The sequence below is a fragment of the Anguilla anguilla genome, chromosome 17 (genome assembly GCF_013347855.1).
Source record: "Anguilla anguilla isolate fAngAng1 chromosome 17, fAngAng1.pri, whole genome shotgun sequence".
NCBI lineage: Eukaryota > Metazoa > Chordata > Actinopteri > Anguilliformes > Anguillidae > Anguilla > Anguilla anguilla.
In genome coordinates, this window is record NC_049217.1 from 20,198,705 (window position 1) to 20,201,204 (window position 2,500).

The following is a 2,500-nucleotide window of genomic DNA, read 5'->3' on the forward strand; positions in this document are numbered from 1 at the left end:
AATTAAAGTCGTCTCAGGCAATCCTTTTCCAAGGGAGACACTAACCTTCCTGGCCACACAGAGCCCAAATAAAAACACTTAAATAAAACAAAAACATCTCTATTCTAACCTTATCTTCTTATTCACATCTCACACCAGAACCACAGCATTCAACAAACATTATAAACATAATCCAACACTACAAGGCCTAACGTGACAAGCATCAGGACCACTGAGAAACAGTGCACTTCACTAACAAAGTGTCTGGACTTCACTAAAAAAGAGTCTTGACTTCACTAAAGAGTCTGGAGTTCACTAAAGAGTCAATACTTCACTGAGGATGACACGTAGTTCCTCTCCAGTGTTAAATCAACTTTGACAGAATACGTATTAAGCTGAAAAAGAGTACGTTTACTCCCAGTTGGACTCATATATACTCTGCGAGTTTATAAACCAGAAAATACCTGTATGATAGCAACCTTCCTATCTGGAGCAGGACAAAAGCACGAAAGACCAAAGTGAACGTGAGCGGCCGTGCCTGCCGGCGAACACAGCGAATTTCAGAATAAATTCTGTGGACAGGTGAACCTGCACTGCACACATCTCCGCACTAACCTCCTCCTCTTCCCAGTGAAATCTAAGCTTAACTGCTAACTAAGAATGCCAATCAGCGACTGGCAACCACAACCACGATAAGCTCCCAAGACTGCAGCCAAGATGTGACTGCGTGCAACGAGAATATGCAACCCCAGTGAACACCTTGGTCTGTACACACCAAGCACCGTGCTGGCCAGGTCTACTCATTTCCTAGGACTCATTTTAAAACTAATTTACACCCCTGCTCTCGTACACAGCACAACCCAAATGAAGGAGGCAACGTGGCGCTGGTAACTTTCCGTAACCAGGATCCCCGGAAGAGGCGAGCTGAACGCAGCTCGGTGGCGCGGTGACTGAGGGGCGAGGGGCGAGGGGCGGAGGGGCGCAGACTTACGGGGCATGATTCCCTGGTTCACCAGCTCCTCCCGGGTCCGTCTCTGCTGGAGCTTCAGCTGCAGCACTGCAAGGGGGTGAGAGAGGAGCAGAGAGTCAGTGCACACGCCCCAAAGCCCAAAAGCAGCCACCAGGCGACAGGGGGGCGGGGAGAGAGGAAGCGAGGCGCTACCCGGTGCGAGCGCTGGCCTTCCCCCGCCGCGGCGTCCCGTCGCAGAACCCCGGCACGGCTGAAACCGGGCCAGGCCGAACCTGAGGCGCAGGCTGACGACCCTGCTGAGCTCCCTGTGCCTCAGCCTCATACCGACAGCAGCTTATCAGCCACAGGAGGGGAAACTAGCTAGGCTGATGGAGGGCATGCGCGCGGGGGGGGGGGGGGGACTTCCTGTTTCCCCAACTTCTTAAAAAAACGTTGAGTTTCTGAACATCTCACCACAGAGCGAGAGAGAGAAAGAGAGAGAGAGAGCGAGCAAGAGGGAGAGACGGAAAGAGAAAATAATGAGGGTGAGAATGTGTGTGAGCGTGTGTGAGAGAGCGAGGATGTGTGTGTGTGAGCGAGTGTGTGAGAGAGAGAGAGAGAGAGAGAGAGAGAGAGAGAGAGAGAGAGAGAGAGAGAGAGAGAGGAGAGAGAGAGAGAGGGGTACACTTCCGTGTAGCATACACAGCACTTGCATAGTCCCTTTCAGTGTTATCTAAAAACAGGAAGATGCACGGAAGTGTACAGTTTGATTCTAAAAGCAGAAAATTTATATAAATAAAACAGTTCTCACTGTGCAAACTGAAAACACTACAGCTATTGTGTGCCACCAGCAATGGAATTAAACCATTAAATTAAACCAGGAATTAATTGTACCTTACTGAACCCGTGTTCAACAGTTGTCTACGATCATGAAAATGCACTTTTGTACGTCGCTTTGGATAAAAGCGTCTGCCAAATAAATGTAATGTAATGTAAACCCACCATAGTGTTCTGTTACAGGGCAGTAACCGGTCTGACTCAATAACGGACAACACGTTCGGTCCAATTAGAGAGATGATGATGATGATGAGAATGATGTCAGTGCAAAAAATGTGTCTTCTTTTCACGTGAAAACAAGAAGAATGACAAGTTCATCCGATGACACCGATCAAATGGATTAACACAGAATGTGTCGGCATCCAATCACCACACAAGTGTAAAGTCCAGCAGGCAGAAATGAAAAGTCCTGCAACGTGCTTCTTCCACCGGTGGACTCAGCCAGTTCATTTCACTGATTAGTTCATCTCCTGGCTTGAAAAATGTGCGAATGTAGCTAATCCAGGTGACTGGAACAAAATAATACTGGGTAGGACTTCTACTTTCTGAACCTGGCTATTTTCCACCCTAGCCAATCACACATCACAATCTTCACATTATAATAAAAAAACAGCTGCAAAGAGGACGGCAGCTGAGTATTATTTTAGTTTTTCTCTTCGCTGCTTATGAGGAACTTCTAAACCATTAACCACCTTAATCTGCGTGCTTGTGTCGGCGTGTACAAGCATATGAGTC

General features: G+C 47.8%; 1 protein-coding gene across 6 annotated transcripts in view; it reads right to left on the minus strand.

Annotated features, from left to right (window-relative positions):
- Positions 1 to 2,500, minus strand: part of mrtfaa (myocardin related transcription factor Aa) — a 35,990-nt gene that overhangs the window by 17,075 nt on the left and 16,415 nt on the right. For 5 of the 6 annotated variants that reach the window (XM_035398074.1, XM_035398073.1, XM_035398070.1 and 2 more), the window contains one exon: positions 971 to 1,036. In XM_035398074.1, coding sequence (XP_035253965.1) covers positions 971 to 1,036 — 66 coding nt within the window. Of the gene's footprint in view, positions 1 to 970; positions 1,037 to 1,141; positions 1,305 to 2,500 lie in introns of those variants that run through there. The other variant, XM_035398075.1, reaches the window with a different exon arrangement.